Source organism: Nomascus leucogenys, chromosome 19, assembly GCF_006542625.1.
Source record: "Nomascus leucogenys isolate Asia chromosome 19, Asia_NLE_v1, whole genome shotgun sequence".
Classification (NCBI taxonomy): Eukaryota; Metazoa; Chordata; class Mammalia; order Primates; family Hylobatidae; genus Nomascus; species Nomascus leucogenys.
In genome coordinates this window covers 31,028,034-31,051,740 of record NC_044399.1, presented here as the reverse complement: position 1 = coordinate 31,051,740, position 23,707 = coordinate 31,028,034, and the positions used below count along the sequence as shown (strand labels likewise).

At 57.3% G+C, this 23,707-nt stretch overlaps 1 protein-coding gene across 2 annotated transcripts; it reads right to left on the bottom strand.

Annotated features, from left to right (window-relative positions):
* Positions 1–2,570: 2,570 nt before the first annotated feature.
* Positions 2,571–23,694, bottom strand: PLCD3 (phospholipase C delta 3). Of its 2 annotated transcripts, XM_030800311.1 has the most exons (15): positions 23,384–23,694; positions 12,098–12,259; positions 11,789–12,017; positions 11,256–11,385; positions 9,741–9,969; positions 9,216–9,417; positions 8,918–9,062; positions 7,554–7,706; positions 6,267–6,410; positions 6,018–6,168; positions 5,174–5,290; positions 4,362–4,528; positions 4,043–4,178; positions 3,784–3,933; positions 2,571–3,625 (listed from the first exon to the last, which is right to left on the bottom strand). In XM_030800311.1, the coding sequence occupies exons 1-15, from the start codon at positions 23,544–23,546 to the stop codon at positions 3,537–3,539; spliced, it is 2,367 nt and encodes a 788-aa protein (XP_030656171.1). In that variant the 5' UTR covers positions 23,547–23,694; the 3' UTR covers positions 2,571–3,536. The 2 variants fall into 2 exon arrangements, with proteins under 2 accessions (XP_030656171.1, XP_030656170.1); XM_030800310.1 differs by lacking the exon at positions 3,784–3,933 and having other exon boundaries at positions 23,384–23,693.
* Between the last annotated feature and the right edge of the window lie 13 nt (positions 23,695–23,707).

Below are 23,707 nucleotides of genomic sequence, written 5' to 3'. Positions count from 1 at the left end.
ACCTTCTGTCCTGGTATTCCTGGTCAGCAGGTGGCAGTGGAAGAAACGGAGTGCTGGGGCCTAAGCTGGAGCCAGGACGACAGGGCTCGGCCACAAAGGCCCTCAAGCCCACAGCACCAGGCCAGCTTCCAAAGGCCTTCCTTTAAGGCTGCCCTTCTTCCAGGGCAAACTTGGTGTTGTCAGACCCTTCCCACCCGCCAGAGACGTGCTGCTATTGACCCAGGTTCACTCCAAGTTAGAGCAGCAGCTGGGCTCTCAGCCAGCACCTGAGCACCTCAGCACAGGAGCCGGCCCAGGCTTCCCTAGCTGGGCACCGAGCAGCCCCCTTGGTCCAGGTCAGCAGTGGCTCTTCTGGTGGAGGTGCAGGCCCCGTGCCTTTCCACTGTGCCCAGGTACCACGTCTCTCCTCCTGCACCACTGGCCGGGTGGTTCTTTGAGTCACTAGGGGTGCATTTTAACATGGCAAGTTGCTGGGCCCCAGTAGCTGTGTTAAGACTTCCCATTTCCTCTGTTCTCATCCTCTGGAACTTACCCATTCCCTGACCCCCTGATCCTTTCAGGTCCATAGCTGGTGCCTCCAAGCCCTTTTCCAGGGAAGGTGAGAAGACACAGGACCTGCCTGACCCCTCTAAAGCCCCCCAACCTTCCTGTCCCAAACCAAGTCACTCAGGCTCCTATGGCCCATGCCTTTTTTCCTGCCCTTAGCTTTGGGCTGAGAGAACATAGCCCTATGTGTTGTTTCTACCCATGGGCCTCTGGGGTAAAAGGCTGTGATTTCAGGCTGGGCACGGTGGCTCATGCCTGTAATCCCAGCACTTTGGGAGGCTAAGGCGGGTGGATCACGAGGTCAGGAGATCAAGACCATCCTGGCTAACACGGTGAAACCCCGTCTCTACTAAAAATATAAAAAATTAGCTGGGCGTGGTGGCGGGCACCTGTAGTCCCAGCTACTTGGGAGGCTGAGGCAGGAGAATGGCGTGAACCCGGGAGGCGGAGCTTGCAGTGAGCCAAGGTCTTGCCACTGCACTCCAGCCTAGGCGACAGAGGGAGACTCCGTCTCAAAAAAAAAACCTGTGATTTCTCCCTTGCTTCCGCTTCCCAGTTCACTTCCTTAAAGACTCTTGCCCTTTTGGCTGGGTGCAGTGGCTCACGCCTGTAATCCCAGCACTTTGGGAGGCCAAGGCAGGTGGATCACCTGAGGTCAGGAGTTCGAGACCAGCCTGGCCAACATGGTGAAACCCCGTCTCTACTAAAAATACAAAAATTAGCTGGGTGTGGTGGCAGGCCCCTGTAATCCCAGCTACTCCGGAGGCTGAGGCAAGAGAATCGCTTGAACCCGGGAGGCAGAGGTTGCAGTGAGCCGAGATCACGCCATTGCACTCCAGCCTGGGGGACGAGCAAGACTTTGTCTCAAATAAAAAAAAAAAGACTCTTGCCCTTTCAAGGCAGCCTTCTCAGTGTTGGGCCCTCATCCTAGCCTTCACCCCTTCCTCTTGGTACCAGATACGAAACCAGAGAAGCCAAGCAGGATGGGCACTCAGCCCTGGGTCTGGTGCTCACCTGACCCAGACCCCCCAGCCAGCCTCTGGCCAGACCTGGCTCTGCAGGGGCTGGCCAGTGCTAATAGCTCTTCATTTGCTAAAGCTGGACTTAGCCTCACCGTGCCTCCCATCCTGAGGCTGCAGTTTGGCAGCCTGATCCTCTGACAGCCCTGAGTGCCAGATGCCTGGGCTGCCTGGCCCGGCCCATTCCTTCTGGGGCCTTTTGATTCTGATGATCCTCTTTCAGACACACAAATTCACCTGAGCCAACCACCACTCCCAGCATGAAGGAGAGGGGGACACTGCCACTTTCTGCATCAGTTCTTGGAGTTGCTAGAAGGTGGAGTCTGCCCCAGCCCTGTGTTTTGGTTTCTGCAGGGCTTGGGGCCAGTTCAAGGCCTATCCCAGCCCAGTTCCAGGCCACCCTCTGGGGACTAATGTCAAGTTCTGCCCTTGTCCAGTGCCGGCACTGTTGCCTGGCAGAACCTAAAACACCAGGCCTCCACATTTCACCCTGCTGGCAGGGGTGGGTGCAGGATTTTCTCCAGATTCTGTCGCCTAGTGTCCAGTGTGCTCTCCCAGCATTTCTATAGAGGTGGCCCAAGCAGCGTTTCCAGCCTTTGTGTAAAAAAGGCTGGCTGGCTGGAGGAAGGGAAGCCCATGTCCTTGGGATTTGCCCTACTGAGCAGACAGGGGCCTTGAGCCCAGCCAAGCCTGGAGAGTGGCAGTCTGAGGGTCCCTCAGACTCCTGTCCCCTCCTCATTCAAGGCCTCTCTGTGTGTGTGTGTGTGTTGTGGGTAGGTGCTGACCTTGTGAATTGGCATCCTCAGACAGTCTTGTGATACTCGCAGCAGCTTTAAGCCAGGAGCAGGGGGTCGGGCTACTTAGAGCTGTGGCATCTCCTGCTGCCACCCCCTGGCTGTCTTAAACAAGTCCATGCCCTGTTGAGGGGAGAGGCCCAAGGAACTCATCCAGCCCTGTCCCTCCTCATAGGCCTGTGGGGGTGGCAGCATAGAGGTGCTCAGGGAGTGGCGGTGGTGAAATAAACGTGCTTCTTTATTTTTTAAACTAGATAGGCTCATTCTACTGTCTTCTCCAGGGCTCTTCTATGAAACAGTTACAAACCTATGGCCAGGCCGGGCAGTGGCTCACACCTGTAATCCCAGCACTTTGGAATGCTGGGGCAGGAGGATCACTTGAGGTCAGGAGCTCGAGACCAGCCTGGGCAACATAGGGAGACCCCCCCCGTCTCTACATTAAATTTAAAAATTAGCCAGGTTTGGTGGCCTGTGCCTGTAGTCCCAGCTACTCAGGAGGCTGGGATGGGAGGATCGCTTGAGCCTGGGAGTTCAAAGCTGCAGTGAGCCGTGATTGCAACATTGCACTCCAGCCTGGGCGACAGAGCAAGACCCTGTCTCAAAAATAAAAACCAAAACCTACTGTCAGTTTCCCCAGGGCTTCATGCCTCAGCGCTCCCTTCTTGCTTTGAGAAAGGAAGGGGAGCTCAGGTACTGGAGCTGGAGGGAGGAGTCCAGGAAGGCCTGGGGTAAAAGAGGGCTTAGGGGCTAAGCCCCCGGTGGGGGCCAAGTGGAGTGGCTGCGCTCCTCTAGGGGAAGGAGCCTGGGATGGCCCATGGGAGGACAGAGGGGAACTGAGGGCCCACAAGTGTCCTGCTCCCCAAGTCTCCTGGCAGCAACAGGCTTGGCTCCTCATAAGTCACAATGAGGGGTGGGCTGAGGACAAGAGGAGCTGGGGCCATCTCAGGGCCCCAGGGTTGGAGCTCACTGAAGTCACATGAACAGCTTTCTATTCTTCAGGAGGGGCCCAGGCAGCCCTCAGCACCCAGGTGAGACCAGCGCCTGGTGAATGGGCTGAGTGGGCCAAGTGGGTGGGCTGGGGGGCTGGTACTCCCACCACCTGACTCCAGAGGAGGAGAGGGCTCTGCAGGGGATGTGGACTGGCACTCGCAAACCCCAGGGCAAGTGAGCTGGGCCCTCAGGAGCGCTGCATGCGGATTTGGATGAAGAGCGTGGCTGGTGACAGTGAGGCCCCATCCTTGGAAAGCAGGTGTATGTGGCGGTACCCTGTAGGGAGGACAGCCAGGCCTCAGGTCCTCTGTGCACCCTGGGGGTCTGGCCCAGCCCGGGCCTGCTTCAGGGCAGGAAATTCGAGGCACAAAGGTGAACAGGGTCTGCAGGGCCTGGACCCACATCCCTCTCCATCCCCACCAGCCTCCACCAACCTTGCTTTAGGCTGCTAAGAGGCAGTGTAAACTGGCCCACAAAGTCATTGGGGGAGGTGGCGTCATAATCTTCCACCACAAACCGGACCAGTGCCAGCTCTGGAGCCCGCAGCTGGAACTGCAGGGTCTGCCCCCAGCGGGGGTTGAAGCCTAGGGCACAGGGGTGGCAGTCAGAGCCCAGGGGCCCCAGGACCCACCCTGCACCACCCTTAGCTCTCTGCCATCTCCCCCCACCCCACTTCTGCCAGCAGCTGCCCACCATTGTTGAGCACGTAGTCAGTCTCCTGCCGGGCACAGTCTGCGGGCACCCCATGGATCTCAACGCGCACTAGGGGGTCCACAATGGAGTGTGGCTTCTCGGCATTCAGCTTGGGCAGCTGCTGTGCCGTCAGCACCTGTGGGGTGAGGGAGGGAGTGGCTGGGGCCCACGCCCACCTTCGCCATCCCCTCATGGGCCTCAAGCTTACCCCACCCTCACTTCCAGCATGTCCCCAGCCTCCCTTGCCTTCCTCCACCTCACAAAGAGCCTCTCCAGAACCAGTCTGACCCCAGGTTGGGGCCCGTTCCAGCCTGCTGACCTGGATGCTGAGAGTGGTTCTGGGAGGTCCCGGGTACTCAGGGTCAAAGGTCGAGTCAGGTTGCCGCAGGCAGGCAGGTTTCAGGACATAGCCACACTGCCCATTGACCAGGAAGCGCCCGGCATTGAGGTCCATCTCGTAGCCTGGCGTCTGGAAGTTCAAGGCCACTGTGGACACAGCAGGGTCAGAGCAGGGGCTCTTAGCGGCCCTGTTCTCACTACTCAGTTTCAGGGGACTGCATTCCTCCCTACAAAGGGCCTGGGGTCCTACTGTCTGCTTAGTGCTGCTCTGCCCCCACCATGACTTTAGGGGAGGGGGTCATGGACCCAGCCCCCACTGTCACCTGTACTTTTGCCCTGGGATCCCTCAAAGCTGGGGTGGGAGGTGCTGAAAAAGCCCCCACCCTCAGGGCCAGGCTTGGGTCAGCGCCAGTGGTCTGAGGAAGCCTGGGGTTTCCATCCTTACCCCAAGGAGACAATACAGCCCTCCTTTGGTGGGGCTCAGCGTCCCCTAGAGGACACCCTTGTCAGTGTTGACTTAGTGGGACTGCCAGGTGTGTGGGGGTTGTGTGTATCCGGGGGACATGGGAGTGGAGGTTTTAATTTCTACCATCATAAAAATGCGAGACCTGTACACTGACAAGAACAAATGAGCCTGATTTGATTTTCCCACCTACATTGCTGGCAACTTTAAAAATAATCAACAAAATGCGTGTTTCCACCGTCTGGAAGGCTGTGTGGGCCCCTCACTGCTGAGGCCTCCCCCACACTGTGGCACCCCGCCTGCTCCCGTTCCTGTGGCCCCCCACTTACCCAGCTGACAGCCTGAGTTCCACATCTCCTGGGGACTGTAGTTGGCTGAGTTCATCCGCAGCCCCAGCGGGTACACGCGGGTCAGCTGGCGGGCATTGTGCCTGACGAAGCTGTTCCCTGGGGCAGAGTTGGGGTGAGACTGTGACAGACTCCGGGGGTCCCTCACCCAAAGCCCCGGCCTGTAACCTCCAGGGAACAGAGCCCAAGCCTGTCCCCAGCTCGCCCTGCCCCCGCTCCTCACTCTCTTGTGACCTAGGGTGAGAGGGGAGCTCACTGAGGAGGCTGCAGGGACCCCCTCCAGCCACACAGCCTGGCCCCGAATCCCCAGCCCCCAATTCCCTGCTCCTGACAAAGTTCTAACCAAGTGCATTGAATGCCCACAGCCCTCCAGCTCCACCGCGGTTCCTGGAACTCTTCTCCAGGCCAAGCCCCCAGGCCTTCAACAACCTGTCCCTCTTGTCTGGAAAGCGCTCCCCCCTCTTCACCTGGCTGCTTCCTAGTCCTCCAGGTGATGTGTCCTCACAGCATCACCTGCCCCAGGAATTCCTCCCCAGTGTCGCAGCAGCTGCTGGGCTCCCCCAGCCCCCAGCCCAGCCTGATCCATCACCCTCTATGGCCGGCCCCACCACAAGGCTCTGAAGGCAGACAGCAGGCAGCCCTCAGCGTGCCTCTCCCCTCCATCCACCCTGGCATGTGCAGGGCCCTCATTCCCTCAGCCCAGCCCCTCTTTAGGGTCCTCTTGACCTCTTTACTGTCCCCCAAAGCCCCCTCAACTCCTTTCCAGACTCCCTTCAGGAGGTCTGTCACCCTCTCGCCCCCAGACACCCAGTGCCCCAGCTCCTACCTGCCTCCCGAATGAGTTTCTTGGCTTTGCGCTCGCTGAGGGAGCTGACCTGGCAGGGCTGCGGGGCGTTGGGGGCAGGGTGCAGGGTCCGCAGGCGGGTGGCGTGGCAGTACACGGCCAGGGCTGACAGCTCTGGGGAGATCTGCTTGGCCTAGGAGACCAGCCTCAGCGGGGCTCAGCTGGCACCCGCTTCCCACACCCGTCCTCCCACTTCCCCCGCTTCCCCACCCCACCCATCCGAGCTCTCACCAGCCGCCTCTGCGCTGCAGCCTCCACCTCCTCTTCTTCCTCCTCGTCATCCTCCTCCTCCTCCCGATCTGACAGAGCCCGGCCATCCTCGCTCCGAGCAGCAGGCAGCTTCTTTCCCTTCACCAGGACCCGGCCCTTTAGCTGCTGTGGGGGCCAACGTGGAGGATGAAGGGTTAGGCCTTCTCGCCCCTGTGGCAGCTGGTCAGTCAGTTATTCAACCACCACCATGTGAGGGGCTGGCTAGGGGTGGGAGGCGGGAAAGGAAACACAGAGGTGAGTGATGTTTCTAATAGGAAAGAGTGGAGAACGGCCTAGGAGGCCATCAGGAAGGGATGCTTAATAAGATCCCTCAACATCAGAATATACACACCAGCCACTACAATGCACGTGACAGCTCAGGAATGAAAGGGAAGGGGCCCTCTTCAAAAAAGATCTTATGTGGAAGAAGTGAGGCTACAACCTGGAATCACATGATCCTTTTTTGGTACCATTTAAAAGAGAAGACAGTACACATATGTACACAGGTAATGTGTGTGAGGAAATTCTCAAAGGACACGCAAGAAAGTTGGAGATGGTTACTTCTTGTGAAAGAGGACAGGTCAGTGGAGGGAGGGGAGCACAGTTCATCGCATCCCTTAGTACAGCTCAGTTTTCTTTTACCATATGGGTGTGATTTTCATACTAATAACAAAAATCACGTCTCACACACACACGAGGGTGAGTCAACCCTGCCTGCATGTTGGGGATTGGAAGTAGGAGGAGAGTTTTCTCAAGGAGCCCGACAGGATAAATGTCTGGAGAGGGCCGAGGATGCGCTCTGGTGTCTGGGGGAGAGCAGGAGGCCGCCTCGGGCCTGAGAGTTGGAGAAGCGGATAAGGCCACAGGAAGAGGCGGCTGAAGTCGAGCTGAATTCTAAGCAGGTGACGCTTGGCAAGTGTGGATGGCCGAGAAGGGACTTTCAGGTGGAGAAGGTGTCAAGCGGGGCCTTGCAGGTGGGAATGGCAGAGCCTGCAGGACTCTACCGGCAGGGACACAGGGCCAGCAGGGCAAAGCCAGGTTACAGAAGAGGGTGTGTATGTGGGGGGGAGTCTAGTCAAGAATGGAGAGCCAGAGGGCAGCAGAAGGACAAAACCAGGGGATGGCAGACCTCAAATGAACAGAGGAACAGAGAAAAGTTAAGGCAGTGAGAGGTGAGGGGTCCTGAGCCAAGAGGTGGCACGACCAGTGCGGGGAGGCAGACTCCCACCAGACCTCCCTTCACCCAGGCTAGGGGCTGCGAGGCGTCACCTCTGGGGATGGCAGCTCCTCGGGATTTGGGGAGTCCAGCGCCTGTGTCACCAGCATGTCCCCCAGGATGGTGCGGAGGTGCCAGGCCATGGCAGCCTGCTGCTCCAGCCCGCAGTGGTTCTCCAGGGATAGGATGACAGGGTAGGGGGACAGCTGTGGGGGGAAGGGCAGCGGCTCAGAGCCACGCCCCTCCCTCTGCCAGTATCTCCCAACATCTGGCTCCCAGACCCTTCAGGATAGGCAGGCAAAGGCAGGGCTCTGGAGAACCCAGGGAAGTGGCAGACTGTCCGGGAGGCTGAGGGCAGCTGCAGGAATGATTTTCTTTTTTCTTTGAGATGGAGTGTTGCTCTGTCGCCCATGCTGGAGTACAGTGGTGCAATCTCAGCTCACTACAACTCCATCTCCCGGGTTCAAGCGATTCTCCCTGCTTCAGCCTCCTGAGTAGCTGGGATTACAGGTGCCCGCCACCACGCCCGGCTAATTTTTGTATTTTTAGTAGAGATGGGGTTTCACCATGTTGGTCAGGCTGGTCTCAAACTCCTAACCTCAGGTGATCTGCCCACCTCAGCCTCCCAAAGTGCTGGGATGACAGGTGTGAGCCAACACGCCCGGCCGATTTGTTGTTGTTGTTGTTTATGCTTTGGTCTCTCTCCATCACCCAGGCTGAAGTGCAGTGGCACAGTCAGTCTCCCTGTGTTCTCCAGTCCTGGGCTCAAGTGATCCTCCCACCTCAGCCTCCTGAGTAACTCAGCCTACAGGCACATGCCCCCATGCTCAGCTAATTTTTATTTTTGTTGAGACAGGATGTAGCTATTTGCTCAGGCTGGTCTGGAATTCCTGGCCTCAAGTGATCCTCATGTCAGCCTCCCAGAGTGCTGGGAATACAGGTGTGAGCAACCACACCTGGTCCCATAAATGCTTTTTACATGTGAATGACATTGACCATGTCAGTGATGTGGAAAACTCTCCTCCCATCATTTGCTGATGGGAAGATTTGCACACTGTGACTGAAGTTGCAGTGTTTATGCAGATGCCACTGGTGAGCTTCTCTTACGGCTTATTTATTCTTTGGAAGTCATGATTAAAATGTCCTTCCCTCCCCCAAAGGTTTTCTTCTGGAAACTCTGTGACTTTTAGGACATTTCCCAAATATGAGAGAGGGAATATATTTCCCAAATATGAGGGTGGCATCTCGTTCAGCTTTATGCCACCCCATTGGCCACTTATCCCAGCAGCACTTGGTGAATGAATGATTCTCTGGGCAAGGGTTTCCTCTGGAAGGACGGAGGGCAGCTGGCATGTGAGTGCAGATGGAGGTCATTGGGAAGGCTGTGGGGCTGGGGCTGGGCATCCCATGGGCTCACCGTGAAGGCATGGTCGCGCACGGCTTGGACCACGTCCCGGAAGAGAATCTTGGAGGTGAGGGTATGGCCGTGATAGATGACGGGTTCCCCTCCTGGCCCCTCCCAGCAGTCCAGCTCCACGCAGCGGCATCCCTGGGCAAAGGCCCTGTGGGTGGACAGATGGGTGGACGGGCAAGGTGTTGTGAGAGTGCCACAGAGCAGGGCAGCAGGCAGGCTGGGCCAGGAAGGCCCCAGGAAGCCAGCCCCGTGTCTCTCCCCAGGTGGGGCTCCCGGAAACATTCACCCCCTGCTACAGTACCTAACGTAGGCCTCGGTGCTGCTGGGCCCCCCGATCTGGGAGTCGGTCAGATAGGTGTTGTGGGAGGAAGAGATGAAGTAGTGGGCGAGGGGCTGGTTCATGTCCTGGAACACACACGTGTGGGTGTTGTCCAAGGCAGCCCCCTCCGGCGACAACAGGTACATCATGAAGCCATCCAGTGTCATCAGCTCATGCTGCTTGGCTGCAGGGGTGGCAGGAGAGGGCATCAGGCCACATGGGGATCCCCCATGTCCAGCTTCCAATGCCCCCAAGGCCCACTCAACTTAGGAATAATGGCTAGACAATCTACTGACTAGACTCCACGTAAGTCATGCCACTTAACCTTCCACCAGCCCCTGGGAGGAAGATGCACTGTTGTGCCATTTTACACACGTGGAAGCTGAGTCTGGAGGAGGCGAGGTAACCTGCCCGAGATGGTGCCCGTGCCAGCCCGCAGCAGAACCCGCTTAGCTGGGAACACAGCTCTGTCAGGTGCCATGACCTGGCCGTGCCACCCCCCCCCACCTGTCTCGTTGAGCTCGTAGGTCTGAATGAGCTGCTGGGCGCGGGCCAGTGTGGCGCCCTCCTCGCCCTGGTCCTCCAGGAACTCCAGCAGCTCGGGGGCACTCAGCACGCGGTCCTCGCCCGAGTACTGATGGAAGATCTCCTCCAGCTCCGGCCGCTTCAGCAGCCGCCGCAGGAACTCCTCGATCTCAGCCCCCTCTAGACGGTCATTGTTGGAGTGGTCACACTCCTGGGGAGCAACAGGAGAAGCTCAGAGGAGGCGGACGCTCCAGGAAACCTGGCCCCTTTGACCCATCTGTCATCTACCACATCTGAGAAGGCAATGTTCCCCATTTCACAGGTGGAAAAACAGAGTAAGACTTGTGACTCTAGCTCACACAGCTGGTAATTGCAGGGCAGGATTTTTTGGTTTGTTTTTTAGGTATTTTGTTTGTTTGGTCTTGCTCTGTTACCCAGGCTGGAGCGCAGTGGCATGATCATAGCTCACTGCAGCTTCCAAGGCGTGATCTCAAGTGATCCTCCCACCTCAGCCTTCCAAATAGCTGGACAGCTGGGACCAGTGGTGTGCACCACTGCACCTGGCTAATTTTTGTATTTTTTGTAGAGATGGGGTCTTGCTATGTTGCCCAAGCTGATCTCAAACTCCTGGCTTCAAGCAATCCTCCCGCCTAGGCCTTGCAAAGTGCTGGGATGACAGGGGTGAGCCACTGAGCCTGGCCAGCAGGGCTGGACTTTAAAGAAGGTGTCTCTGGTTCAGTGTCTGCCCCTCTGCACCATAACCTACCCCAAGAATCAAGATCTGGAAGGAAAAATGGTGACCCTGGGCCAAGACAGGGCCCTTGGGCCCTCACACTCCCCTAGGTGGACATGTTACTATCCTGACACGCACATATTCACACCCAGGGTCATTGAACAAGTCAATGAGAATTCATGGAGCATCCCTGTGAAGCTGTGGCCCAGGGGTCCAGCTGCCATGGGCTCTCCTGTCTTTCGGGGTCACAGGTGGGTGGGTCCCACCGTCCACATGCACACAGAGGTCTGCCATGGGCTCCAGCTGGGCCATAGCTGCAGAGCCCACTCCTGTGTGCCCCTGTGCTCCCATGCATGAGTTGCCAACACGTGCCACAGTGGAGGGTCTGCATGGAGAAGGGTGCACACGTGTATCTGTGCACATGCACGCCTGTATCCTGGCTCCTGCCTGTGCCCCCACGTGCAAAAGGTGCCCTGCAGACTCAGGGAAATGAAAACGGCTTTGCTGCTCACTTTGGAGGGGTAGGAACTGAGGGTGAGGAAAGTTCTGGGCCCTGGCTCCCCACTCCCTTCCTGGCCCAGTGGCCTCAGGGGAGGCAAAAGGCTAACTAAACCCAGATGTTGCCTTTGTGCAGGGAAAGGCTGCTCACTCCAAAAAAGCTGCAGGTGGAGAGGGCAGGGGAGCTGATGACTCAGATGGCTGGGGGCAGGCAGAGGTCAGAGTGATGGCAGAGCCAGGGGCCGGGGTTCAGGGCGGAAGCCCACCTTGAAGAGGAGGTAGGCGTACATGTCGTTCATGTCCACGTTGACCATTCTCAGCAGGCTCTTGATCTCCTTGAAGCTCATCTTGCTGTCCTGGTTGGAGTCGGCGCGGTGCAGATAGGAATGGATCCAGGTGTGGGTGCTCAGGAAATAACAGCAACACGCCAGGCTGCCCCCAGCCCCCAGGTAACTGGCCGGTAAGTCACCCCCACCTGGGTCTGGGGGCTCCCCAGTTTAGGGGCTATACTTTCCCCTTGGCTTGTGGACTCCCCGAGCACGGTAGCAGCGTCTCCTCCGCAGGCCTGGGGCTTACCTGTCTCCACCCTCAGAAGGCCTCAGGCCTCCCTGAAGGAGGGGCCGCGCGCCACCCCTCCTGATGGGAGCTTGGGCCTAGCCGGGGCGCGTGTCCCCACCCTCAGTTTCGAAGACCAAGGGCTCCGACCCAGACTGTGCGCCCTCAGGACAGGGGCCCTGCCTCCCCTGGGCGTGGGGGCTCTCCAAAGATGGGGCCCTCCGTCCCAGCCCCGGCAGGATATTGGTCTAGCCGCTCGCGCTGGCTCATGGCGTCCAGGCGCGCGCGGAGCTTGGTCAGACCGCGCACCCAGCGCTGCGCTTCCTCAGCCGTGGGCGCCGCCAGGTCCAGGTTCTTGCGGCGGCCCTTGAAGGCGATGGTGAGGCAGCGCGCCGGCGCGAAGGCACCCCCGAAGCGCCGCAGGCCCTCGGACTGGTGGCCCTCGCGGACCGCCTCGATGTGCTGCACGAAGACTGAGAGGAGGGCCGGGTCAGGGCGGAGGACCCGGCCTGTCCCCACCTCCCTGCCCGCCCGGCGCTCCCCGGCCGCTCACAGATGTGCTGCGATGGCGCGCGCGGGATGCGCCGCTGGAACCACACGCTCAGGCCGTCCTCCTGCAGCCGGTACAGTCGCTCCTTGTGCCACGTGCGCGAGCGGATCTTGCGGAGCCGGGAGCCCCGCAGCATGGCGCGCACGTCCTCGTCCTCCGTCAGGCCTGCCGGGGCGGGAGGACCCGGGGCGTCAGGCCGTCGCTGCCCAGAGGCTCCTCTGCCCTACCCCGCTAGGACCTGCTGCCCCTTCCTCCAGCCTCTCCAAACCCAGGCCTTCGCCCCACAGTAAGCTTCCCTGCCCCTCGCAGGACTCCCCTCCTCCCCGATTGTAAGAAGCCTCCTGCACTGGGTTTGGCTTTAAGCTTTGGAGCCCTAAGCGCCCCCTAACCCCTGCTCGTACCCCATCTCCCTCCTTCCTTCCAAGCAGCGGCCTCTGCAGTCCCTCAGTGTGGAACTGCCCTCGGACAATGCCTGGGACTCAGGCCTCACTAAAGGTTGCCCTTTCTGGCCGGGCGCAGTGGCTCACGCCTGTAATCTCAGCACTTGGGAGGCCCAGGTGGGTGGATCACTTGAGGTCGCGAGTTCGAGACCAGCCTGGCCAACATGGTGAAACCCCACCTCTACTAAAAATACAAAATTAGCTGGGTGTGGTGGCACATGCCTGTAATCCCAGCTACTCGGGAGGCTGAGGCAGGAGAATTGCTTGAACCCAGGAGGCGGAGGTTGCCATGAGCCAAGATGGTGCCACTGCACTGCAGCCTAAGCAACAGAGTGAGACTGCGTCTTAACAAAAAAAAAGAAAAAAAAAAAAAAAAGTTGCCCTTTCTGCCACTATCCCCTACCACATGGCTTCCAGCCTTCAAGTCCAGAATTTGCCACCAATAGCCTTTTTCCCTTGACGTGAAACCATAGCCATCAGGAAGGTCTCACCATCTAACCTAGATCTCTCTTGCTGTAACCCAAGCACCTTGCCTCTGCTTTCCCAAAGACAAGGAGGACAGCAGAGGCCACCCTGGCTCCAGGGTCACAGGCCAAGGACTCCAGGATCAGCCCTGCCCAGTTGATCTCCAGGCATGGGAGGCTGAGGCATGAGAATCACTTGAATCCGGGAGGCGGAGGTTGCAGTGAGCCAAGATTGCGCCAGCCACTGCACTCCAGCTTGGGCAACAGAGTGAGACTCTGTCTCTAAAAAATAAATAAATAAAAGCATCTCCTGTGTGCAGGCCCTGCTCATGTACTAACAGACAAGGAAACTGAGGCTCAGGGAAGCTTAAGTAAGTTGTCAGAATTCCATATTGGTAGAAGCCACTTTGGGCTCTGGAGGTCGGGGTCCAGCGCCTCTGCCCTTGGGCCCTGCACTGCACGGCTCTTCTAGTGCTCCTAAATTCAGAAGTCTGGGAAGTAAGTCTCAACTCTGTCACTTCCCAGTTATTTAATACATGGCCCCAGTGGTACTAACCTGGCACTAAGCCTCATGTTCTCCATCCATAAAATGGAGACCACAATCATACCTGCTGCAAAATCCAAAATTCAGAGGTTTCTGCAGCATGACCGAACTGTGCCCCGGAGAGGTTTGGCCCTTTCCTGGCTCTGGCCCCCTGGAACACGTGATGCCCAGTCCAGATAGTGCCACGCGCTGCTCTACAATGCCTCAACGAGAGTCACAACCAAAGATTTTTGAGCCAGAGGACAATAGAGGAGGTGGGAACTGGGTAAACGGAGTCCATGGCCTTTGGAGGTGGGGCACAGCCTGGAGTGAATGAGGGCCCAGAGTTTCCAGAGAACCAGAGTATAGATCCGTGTGTGAAGCCTCCACATATTCTAATGTTGGCAACGAAATCAAATTGAAAAAAACAAAAACCAATAACCCCTGTGTGGGCCAAAAGAAGTATGACAGTGGGCCTCTCTTCCTCCCTTTATTTCGACAAGCCCCTAATACTGGGTTTGGCTTTGTGACCCCAAGGCCCTGGCTTGCCCAATTGCAAATTCTGACCTAAGGAATTGAGTCTATATCTCTGGACCATCTCCTCTCACCCTCTCTTGGACCCTTTTGTAGGATCCTTCTCCCTTCTCTTCCTCTTGAGTCCTTGAAGGACCAGTTCAGATATCACCTCCTCCAGGAAGCCTTCCTTGATTTGTCCTCAAGTGGGCATTCTCCCTCTCTGACCACTAACAGCACTTTTTGCTTTAATTAAAATAAAACACAAAACCCGCCTATATACTTTAATAAATCTGAGGGCAGAATGAGGTCTTATCTCCTCACCGCAGTGCTCATCCCAGAGCCAGGCTACCAGCTAGTGTTGACTGAAGGGGCAGACAGGTAGACGGGCAGATGGGGGGACTAAGCGAATTCTACCCCCAGCTCTGCCCCATCTGTCTGGAGTTCAGGGCAGAGGCCTCGCAGGTCAGGGTTTCTCAACCTTAGCTGTGCATCGGAATTACCCAGGGGAGGCTGCAGACACCACAGCCCAGGGCATCTCACTCAGCTGGTGTGGGATGGGGCCTGGGCATCTGTATTTTTAAAACCCACTTTGACCATGGCTGAAAATCAGGATCTCAGAGGCAAGAGGAGAAATCCACCTCCCTAAGAAGCCATAACCCCTCTGGGGCCATCCTGTGGCCCTTACAGCTCCAGAGGGTCCCTCAGGGTCTAGACTGTGGCCCTCTGAGTGAATGCCCACTCGGTGCCCCCTGGTCAGGAAGGGGAAAGTGGAACCCTCCTCTTTCCAGACAAAAAGCTGGGCGTACATGGCACGTGCCAGGCCGAGGGGCTCACCAGACCCCCCCACCCACCAGGTCCAGGTAGCCTCTAAATGGTCCCATCCTGAGCAATGACAGGGTGAAGGCAGAACGGTCAGGGGGAGCCTGCAGTGCCACCACACTTGGCCATGGGAAAGGGGACTGCTCGTTGCCATGACAAGCAGGCTCTGCAGCCGGGGCCGCCTCCCCTACCTAGGCCGGCCCTCTGATGCCAAGCCCATGGGTGTGGGGGAGGTGAGTGACTAAGGCAGGAAATGGGGGTGAGTCACCGGGGCCTGCTCTGTCCAGAGCCTTCTGCAAACAGGCCATCAACACAGGCAGCCTGAACGCCTGACTGGGCCCCTACTTGGGCAGGCTCCCAGTGGAGGGGGCCCCTACTCCTGGCCCCTTACCCTCAGCTCCCCAGGAACCTGTTGGGGGAAGGGGTGACATTCCAGGCTGCCCCGCAAACTGGCACTGCCCCCCAACCACACACCCAATGGAAAAGCCAAACAGAAGGAGAGTGCAGTCCAGGGGAGCCAGGTGCTGAGTCCCTGCGTGGGTGCTTCTGTTTCCCCACTGCTCGTGCTTCTGAACCCTGGGGCAGTGAGAGGACTGGGGTGACCAGCAGGAAGGGCAGGACCAACAGAGGTAAGGAGGCAAGGTCAGAGGGAGGGCTCAGGGCCGGGGCAGTGATGCTGTGAGGACCGTGGCTCTCCATCCAGCCACCCAGTAGACATTTATAGGTCCTGCCAGGCCCAAACCCACAGATGTCGCCTTGACCTTGTTCCTACCTGCTCTGAGCAGGTGCACAAGCCGCCCACCTCCTACTGTTCCCGTGGGGTTTGTATCTACTTGAACCATCTCTTCCTTGATCCTGCAGCTGCTGGGCCAGTGACTGAGTGGGTGGAGACAATCACAAAATAATAGCAGTGAAAATGAGGGCAAACGAGAGCCAAAAGGTAGAAACAACCTGAGTGCTCATCAACAGATAAGCCTGTAATCCCAGCACCTTTGGAAGCCAAGGCAGGCGGATCATTTGAGGTCAGGAGTTTGAGACCAGCCTGACCAACATGGTGAAACCCTGTCTCTACAAAAAATACAAAACATTAGCCAGGCATGGTGGCTCACACCTGTAATCCCAGTACTTTGGAAGGCCGAAGCAGGCAGATCATTTGAGGTCAGGAGTTCGAGACTAGCCTGACCAACATGGTGAAACCCTGTTTCTATTTAAAATATAAAACATCAGCTGGGCATGGTGACTCACACCTGCAATCCCAGCACTTTGGGAGGCTGAGGCATGTGGATCATTTGAGGTGAGGAGTTCGAGACCAGCCTGACCGACATGGTGAAACCCTGTCTCTACAAAAAATACAAAACATTAGCCTAGCATGGTGGCCCACGCCTGTAATCTCAGCTACTAGGGTGGCTAAGGCAGGAGAATGCTTGAACCTGGAAGGCAGAGGTTGCAGCGAGCTGAGATTGTGCCACTATACTCCAGCCTGGGTGACAGGGCAAGACTCTGTCTCAAAAAACAAAACAAAACAAAACAAACAAAAAACAGATGAGACAGATGAATGCATAAGCAAAATATGGTTTATGAATACAATGGAATAGTATTTAGCCATGTAAAGGAGTGAAATCTGATGCACGCTACAATATGGATGAACCTTGAAAACATCATGCTAAGTGAAAGCAGCTAGACCCCAAACAACAAATACTATGTGATTCCACCCATGTGAGGTACCCAGAGCGGCAAGTTCATAGAGACAGAAAGTAGCTGAGAGGGTACCAGGGGCTGGAATGGGGAGGTAATGGAGAGTTACTGCTTGATGGTTAGTTTCTGCTTGGATGATGAAAAAGTTTTGGAAATAGGCAACAGTAATGGTTGCACAACAGTGTGAATGTACTTAATGCCAGTGAATTAACCACTTAAAAATGGTTGCAATGGCCGGGCACGGTGGCTCACGCCTGTAATCCCAGCACTTTGGGAGGCCGAGGCGGGCGGATCACGAGGTCAGGAGATCGAGACCATCCTGGCTAACATGGTGAAACCCCATCTCTACTAAAAATACAAAAAATTAGCCGGGCAAGGTGGCAGGCGCCTGTAGTCCCAGCTACGCGGGAGGCTGAGGCAGGAGAATGGCGTGAACCCCGGGGGCAGAGCCTGCAGTGAGCTGAGATCGTGCCACTGCACTCCAGCCTGGGTGAAAGAGCGAGACTCCGTCTCAAAAAAAAAAAAAAAAAAAAAAAAAATGGTTGCAATGGCCAATTTCATTATATATATTTTACCATATATATATATATATATTTTTTTTTTTTTTTGAGATGGAGTCTCGCTCTGTCGCCCAGGCTGGAGTGCAGTGGCACGAACTCGGCTCACTGCAAGCTCTGCCTCCTGGGTTCACGCCATTCTCCTGCCTCAGCCTCCCGAGTAGCTAGGACTACAGGCACCCGCCACCACGCCTGGCTAATTTTTTTTGTATTTTTTAGTAGAGACGGGGTTTCACCGTATTAGCCAGGATGGTCTCAATCTCCTGACCTCATGATTCACCTGCCTCAGCCTCCCAAAGTGCTGGGATTACAGGCATGAGCCACTGCGCCCAGCCTTTTTTTTTTTGAGACAGAGTCTCGTTCTGTTGCCCAGGCTGGAGTGCAGTGGCACGATCTCAGCTCACTGCAACCCCCACCTCCCGGGTTCAAGTGATTTCCAGCGAATTGTTGTATTTTTAGTAGAGATGGGATTTCACCATGTTGGCCAGGCTGGTCTCGAACTCCTGACCTCAAGTGATCCACTCACCTCAGCTTCCCAAAGTGCTAGGATTACAGGCGTGAGCCACAGCACCTGGCCTATTTTACCATAATTTTTAAAGTTTAATGATATAATATGCTGGAAACCATTGTATACTTCTTTTTTTTTTCTGAGATAGGGTCTTGCTCTGTAGCCAGGCTGGGGTGCAGTGGCACAATAATGGCTCACTGCAGCAGCCTCAAACTCTTGGGCTCAAACAATCCACCTACCTCAGCCTCCCGAGGAGCTGGGACTACAGACTTGCACTACCAGGCCTGAATAATTTTTAAACTTTTTTGTAGAGTTGGGGTCTCACTATGATGCCCAGGCTGGTCTCAAACTCCTGGCCTCAAGTGATTCAATAGCCTCTGCCTCGCAAAGTGCTCCGCACTGTGTACTTTCAATGGATAAATTATAAGGTATGTGAATTAATATCTCAAAAATGCTGTTAAAGAGGCAGACAGCCAGGTCAGCACCCGGTGGGGCTGAAACGTGGTGGAAGTTGGGGGAGTCTGACCCCAAACAGCTGTGTGTGGCCACAACAGGCACAAGCACATGGAGCCTGGTTTAGGCCTGGCCCATAGTGCGTGCTCAGCAAATGATCACAAAGAAGGAAACTGAGGCAGGGCTCTGGGGAAGTGAGTCAGTGCCCCGGGTGGGAAGAGGCACCCATGCGTTCTGATCCATCTGTCCCCTTAGTCTCATGGCCTCCAGCTGGTACCTTCCCCAGACCAGGACAGCGGCATCTCCCGCCCAATTCGGTGTTGTCAGCTGGGGCTCAGACACCTTCCCAAGCTGCCCGCTTATCTCAGCCTCCAGAGAGGGGTCAGGCGTGGTGAGGAAAGGGCAGGCCCAGTTTCTCAACTTCCACCTGCAGCCTGGGTGGTTTGGGGCGTGGATGGTCTGGGGCCTGAGCAGTTCTGTAAGGGTAGCCAAGACCAGGGACCAGAAACTACCTCATGTCAGCGCTGGAAGGGGCCCCAAAATCCCACCCTTTTCACAGGTGCACCACTGAGCTCAGAGAGGACAAGCCCTGTGTGCTGAAGACAGTGCAGGTCGCCCCCAGGCAGGGATGGATACAGAGGCTGTGCGGTGGAGACAGGCGCCAGGGCTGCTGGCGGGGAGGGTGGGAGTTCTGTCCAGGCGTGTCCCGGAGGGGTGGCATGCAGGGCAGGGTGTGTGCGGGGTGTGTGCATAGGCGGGGAGTGTGTGTGTGTGAGAGAGAGACAGTGTGTGTGTATGAGTGTGAGTGTGTATGTGTGCGTGTGAGAGAGAGTGTGTGTGTGTATGAGTGTGAGTGAATGTGTGTGAGTGTGTGCGTGTGAGTGTGTGTGTGTATAGGGTTCATGGGTGGAGAGGGTGGAAGGTGGGCCAGCCAGGGGGAAACAGGCGGCTCGCACTCGGGAGGTGCACACAGGGCTCCACAGGAATGTGAGTCATGCAGGGAACTGCTACAGCCAGCAGCCATGGCCAAGGCCGAGCAGGGAGTAGAGAAAGAGTGTTTCCAGGTGGCCGGGGCTGTGAGATTCTAGGAGAGGACACACAATGGCGAGGGGGCCCAGAGACCCTCCCACCCTAATCCTTTAGCCAGCAGGCAGCCTCCACACCTCAGGCACCAAGCCTGTCCCCCGTGACCCAGCTGGCTGCCACACCCAGGGCTGGAGCCTGGCGGGGGCTCGGCGCCAGAGTCCAAAACATTCCTTGGAGAATCAACAAAGTCAGGAAAGGCAGGCGGTGCGTCCCTTGGCCCTGGGCCGGACACAGCAAGGGGGGATGGCAGCACCCTTTTCTGTGGGGTCAGAACAGGCATGAAGTCTGGTTGGGTGCAGAAGTTAGGGTAGGGGACAGGGAAAGATGTGACGGGGACCACAGGGCCTGGCAGAGCCAGCCCCCTAGTCCCACCTAGCATGCCCCTGCTTAGACTGGAGGGCCGCCCAGCTTACCCACCACCCAGGCCAGGCATCTGCCAGGGCTGGGGGTTGTTCTGAAGACCCTCACCTGCCAAGTCACCCACGGCAGTGCCACTTACCCTGCGGAAGACATCCCAGGCAGGCCATGGGCCGAGCCCTCTCGCTCAGGAGCACTTGGTAGTGTGTGTAGGCTGGGGAGGCAAGGGGGCAGGATTCTGCCCACTCAGGCCTCTGCCCATGGGGAGGATGAGGGGCAGGGGCGGAGCATCAGGGCACAGGCACACACAGGGCTCTGGGGACACAGGGCTGCCAGAGAAAATCCAGGACACCCGTTAAATGTGAAATTCAGATAAAAAATAATTTTTTAGTATAAATACATTCCAAATTCCGCATTTAGCGGAATTCCAAACTTAACCAGGTGTTCTGTATTTTATTTGGCAGCCCTGTGAGGACGCTCCTGGGGGACTGGCAGGGCCCCCATGGGAGAGGAGCGGCCAGCAGGCCCCCTGCAGGTATCAGCTTCTCTATCAGTCGCTGTGTGACAAGCACGGACTCTGGGCCACACTGCTTGGGTTCAAATTTTCTCTCAGCTACTTCCCAGCTTTGAACCCTAGGCAAGTTACCAAACCTCTCTGAGTCTCAGTTTCCTCATCTGTAAGAGAAGGCTACTGGTACCACCTACCTCATATTAGTGTGAGCATTAAATGAGATAATATGCGAAAAGCGCCTGGGACAGTGACAAAATTGTTCATTAGTATTCACCAGGCTAGCCAAGAATGGTAGCTTACACCTGTAATCCCGGCACTTTGGGAATCCAAGGCAGGAGGATCCTTTTAGCCCAGGAGTTCAAGACCAGCCTGGACAACACAGTGAGACCCCAACTCTACAAAAAATAGAAACAAAATTAGCTGGATGTGGTGGTACCCAGTCTCCCAGCCTCCTGAGTCCCAGCTACTCGGGACACTGAGGTGGGAGGATCACTTGAGCTCAGGAATTTGAGGTTGCAGTGAGCTGTGACTGTGCCACTGCACTCCAGCCTGGGTGACAGAATGAGACCCTGTCTCATAAACAACTAACAACAGCAACAACAAAAAGTATTCACTGGGAGCCATCATGGAAAACTAGGCTCTGGCAGCAGGCAGGCATGTGGCCTTGGGCGGTGATTTCACCCCTCTGCCTTGAGCTTCCTGTCTATAATGTGACATGAGGACAGCACCTCCCGCACAGGGATGCCTGAGGATTAAGCAGGATCAGGTCTGATGCAAGCTCAGCACAGTGCCTCTCACGTGGCGGGTGCTCACTGGGCTCTAGCGCTCCTCTCTCTTCAATGATTCCCTGCAAGTCAGCAGAGCCCAGCCCAGGAGCGGGGGACTGGAGAGGGGACAAAGGACTCCCACTCACTGTGGGGGTGTTTTCTTCCTCCTTCCCCACTCATCTGGGTCTCCCTAGTGTGGCCCTAGAAGGTTTTTCCTTCCTCAGGCCCCTCTGAGCCACTCCCTGCCCTAGTCCCTTGACCTGATTTGATATAAAATCTATTCTCTGTTAGGCTAAGGGGTGTGGTGATGGCAGGGGCAGAGCGAGGCGGGGGAGGCTACCTGGGTGACAGGCCTAGGCCTTGGCCTCTGATGGCCCAAGGGGCTGGGCCCCAAGACTGGGTTTCCTTCTCCACCCTGTCCCTGGGCTCCCTATGGCCTGGGGAAGGGACATTCCCAACAGACTTGGACTCAACATTCTTCTCTCTGCAGTCACTCAGCAGGACAGGGCAGTGGTGAGGAATGAGGGTGGCCTAGATGACATTCTGATATCTATGTAGTTCCCGAGAGTGTCACCTTGATGAAGTGCCCAGAGCTCCCGTGCAGCCTTACTCAGCTGTTGAGTACCGAGGCCCGGGCTCAGCTGTAGTTATTTGTCTGCATGTGACTCTGCCCACTAAACTGTGCACTCCCTGAAGGCAAAGCTCTGTGCTACTCATCTCTGTAGCTCCAGCCCCTGGCACAGCACTCTGGCCCACTAATGGCTGGCGCTCAGCAAACGTGTGAGATGAAGAGGCCAACGGACACGGCGCCTGCCCTCAGCCCTTCCGCAGCACCCATGACCCTCCCGGGGCTGACTCCCAGGGCTACGCTCAGTCATCCCCAAACCACACCATTTCTTAGCCCAGAGAATGACACCCGTCAATCACAGAATCCAGCCCAGTCTATCTCCTGGGAGTTCTGGGGTCCATCCTGGGTGTCCCCCAAGTCTGGTCCCCACCCCTTGCCCAACTAACTCCTCAGCCTCCCTCCTTGGGTCTCCCTGTTTCTCCCCTGCCTTCGTCCAACCTGCCCCCCACTCTCCACACTCACTCCTGCCCAAGCCCTTTCTGGGGCTCCTGATGCCCTCCAGATAAAGTCCATGACTCTCCAGCGAGGGCCTGGAGGAGCTCCTCCCACCCCCAGCCTCTCCCCTTTGCCACTCCCGTCTTCCTCAGCTGGGGCCAGCCAGGGCCTGCTGGCTCCCCAGCCCCTCATGTGCTGCCCCCTGTTCCCCCACCCCCAAGGTCCTGTTCTTTTGTTTCACTGTCTGATCTCCCTGCTGGAACCTCAGCTCTCTAACACAAGAGCCCCAGGGCGGAGCATACCATAGGCACTCCACAAGTGCTTGTACCATAGTACCATACCATGGGCACTGCATAAGTGCTTGTCCAATGCATGCACAGTTGAATGGATGGCAGGGTAGAGTCGGTGTCCTATGTCTCAGTAACCAGAGTGCCAGGCACAGCGCCCAGACATAGTCAGCGCTCAGGTGGAAGGAGTGAAGGTAACAAGAAGGCAAAACTGGCAATCAGGACCCCTGAATTCTGCCCCAGGTTTTACACGGGGTCCCTGGCAGCCTTGTCCTTGTGTTCCGGAGTTCCACACCTAGCCTCTCCATCACTGACTATTCTACCAATGGCAGGTCCAACGCAGCACTTCAGTGGCACGGTCCTTTCCACGTCAGACAACACTCTCGCACACACCCTCTCATTCAAGCCCTCCACTACTCTGAGGGTCCCACTTTTCCCAGACTCTGAGAGGGTACCAGGGCCCATGTGGTGGGGCACCACCGGGGTGCCAGTCACACTTTGCCCTTTGTTGGCTGTGTGGTCACAGGCAAATTCCTTGCCGTCTCAGAGTCCGTTTCCTCACCTGTGAAATGAGGATTCACCTCCTACCTAGGAAGTCGAGGAAGATTGCAAGACACCACCTGTGTAACCCACCCAGTGCCAGCTGCCTCTGTTATGTTCCAGTGAGCCACAGTTACATTCCTTTTCCACGACTGACTTCCCCAAATCTGAGAGGAGAGCCTTGGCTTTCGGACGTAGGCTGTTAGACCAGTCCTGCCACAGCAGTGTGGCTGTGGCCGCCTCTGTGGGGCCGCGGGTTGGAGGGCTGCTGCGGAGGCCAGCCTCTTCTGCGGAGGCCAGCTGTAAACTTGCATCCTTCCTAAGGGCCGCCAAGACCCCGAGACACCCTGGCAGACCCTAGATACCGCTGGGGAGCTGGACGAGGGACACCCCAAGCCTCCCTCTCCCGCTCCACTCTCCCTGGGGACTCCACCAGCGCCCCGTGTCCGAATTCGCGCTCCAGACGCCCCGCGAGCGCCCCCTGGTGGGAAGCAAAGAACATCCTGGGCGCCCGGCTCGCCCCGGGACCCTCGGATGACCCCAGGTGCGACCCCCGGCTAGACGGAGCTGGCCCTCCGCCCCTAGCCATAGCCTCCCAGCCCCGTGCAGCCTGGGGAGTCCACGAACTGCTCCCTGGAGCTCCCCAGACTGGGCCCCTGGGAACGGTCCGCGCCCACCCCACCGCCCCCTGCCCGTCACTGACCCATCTTCTTCAGCGCCCGCAGCCCGGGCCTCTTGGTGCCGCCATCGGAGGGAGTCGGCGGGGACGGGAGAGCGACCGGCGCCGCGACTTGGGCTGCGACCTGGGCGGCCACCGGGGGCTCCTCGGGCGGGCGGCGGCAGCGCCTCCAGCGGCCGCACAGCATGGCTTGGCGGGGGGCCGGGGCCGGGCCCGGGGTCTGCACGCGGGGACAGGGCAGCGAGGCGCCGCTCTGGCCCGGCCCCGGCTCTGAGCGAGGCAGCGAGCGAAGAAACTTAGCGGCGCGGGAGGGAGTCGGAGGAGGCAGCAGGAGGCGGGGCGGGGCGG

Coding starts and splice junctions, on each gene's coding strand:
- PLCD3 (XM_030800311.1), bottom strand. CDS start 23,546: ATGCTGTGCGGCCGCTGGAGGCGCTGCCGCCGCCCGCCCGAGGAGCCC. Junction 11,386..11,788: donor CAGCGCGAGCGGCTAGACCA/ATATCCTGCCGG, acceptor GAGCACCCACAC/CTGGATCCATTCCTATCTGC. Junction 4,529..5,173: donor GAACTCAGGCTGTCAGCTGG/GTAAGTGGGGGG, acceptor CTGTGTCCACAG/TGGCCTTGAACTTCCAGACG.